At 59.5% G+C, this 1,204-nt stretch overlaps 1 protein-coding gene across 1 annotated transcript in view; it reads left to right on the forward strand.

Annotated features, from left to right (window-relative positions):
• Nucleotides 1-1,204, forward strand: part of Tco025E_08079 (surface protease GP63) — a gene marked incomplete at both ends in the record, with an annotated part of 2,490 nt that overhangs the window by 1,190 nt on the left and 96 nt on the right. Inside the window, one exon of the mRNA XM_029374936.1 lies at nt 1-1,204. This exon is cut by the window's left edge and continues 1,190 nt beyond it; it is cut by the window's right edge and continues 96 nt beyond it. Coding sequence (XP_029224954.1) covers nt 1-1,204 — 1,204 coding nt within the window.

Genomic DNA, 1,204 nt, shown 5'->3' on the forward strand with positions numbered 1-1,204 from the left:
GAGGTGTTCACGGAGACCTGCAGCAGAAAAACTCAGAAGTTGGGAAGAAAAGAGGTACTGCGAAGAAGCGGGGGATGAGTGCGTGAACTACTTTGGCAACCAGGTAACTTGCAAAGCCGATCATGTACTGACGGAGCAAAAGAAGAAGTTGTATACGACGAAGATTATTCCTGGAGCCGTCAAGCTGCACGCGGAGCGACTTCTTGTGCAGCCAGTGGCTGAGAAAATTGATGTGCCGCGAGTGCTGACAGGGCACTGCCAGCACTTTACAATTCCAATTGAGCACAAGAGCGGGGGTGTGGCTGGTGCCGACATGGTCCTCTACGCTGCTGCTGGGCCACTCGGTCATAACATTCCGGCGTGGGCGGCCACGTGCGTCACGTTGGGTGACCTCCGCCCTTCCGTCGGCGCCATGAACTTCAACCCGGCGTACATGACCGACTCGGCGTGGAGCGTCCGCGTCGCCGCACACGAGCTGGCGCATGCCCTCGGGTTCAGCCACGAAGCAATGAGGCACAGGAACCTGGTGAGGTCAGAGCCCAGTGTGCGTGGAAATAGCCGCAGGATAGTGACGGGGGACACGGTCAAGGCGAAGGCGGTAGCGCACTTCAACTGCGAGTCGCTCAAGGGCATGGAGCTGGAGAAGGACACTGAGGGCGGGGAAGCGAAGGTGCCTCACTGGGAGGGACGCAACGCCCGGGACGAGCTGATGGCTCCCACGGTTGGCGCCGGCTACTACACGGCGCTGACGCTGGCGGTGTTTGCGGACCTCGGCTACTACCGCGCAAATTGGAGCATGGCGGAACTGATGAGCTGGGGCAAGAACGTCGGCTGCGAGTTCCTGCAGAAGAAGTGCGTGGATATCAAGAACCTCGCCACCAGGTACCCTCACATGTTCTGCAATAAGGAGGACAAAGCGACGTTCCGCTGCTCCTCTGACCGCCGTCACGTCGGGACGTGCACCGGACACATCGTTGAGTCCAAGGGGAGCTTGTACTATAAGGACGTCTGCCCTGTTATTTCGACGTCGTTTTATGACATATTGACTGGGGAAACGCCCAACACGTGTACAGGCGCAACTGCGGAAACCCTCCCTGGGTCGCTGACTGGCACTGGCTCGTGGTGCCTGGATGCGGAAGCGCTGCAGGTCAAGGGTGGCGACGGCGGTAAGAAAATCGGCGGGGGCGTGCGCACGAGGTGTTGT

The sequence above is a fragment of the Trypanosoma conorhini genome (assembly GCF_003719485.1).
Source record: "Trypanosoma conorhini strain 025E chromosome Unknown Tco_14.4_contig_00695, whole genome shotgun sequence".
In the NCBI taxonomy this organism is placed as follows: Eukaryota; Euglenozoa; class Kinetoplastea; order Trypanosomatida; family Trypanosomatidae; genus Trypanosoma; species Trypanosoma conorhini.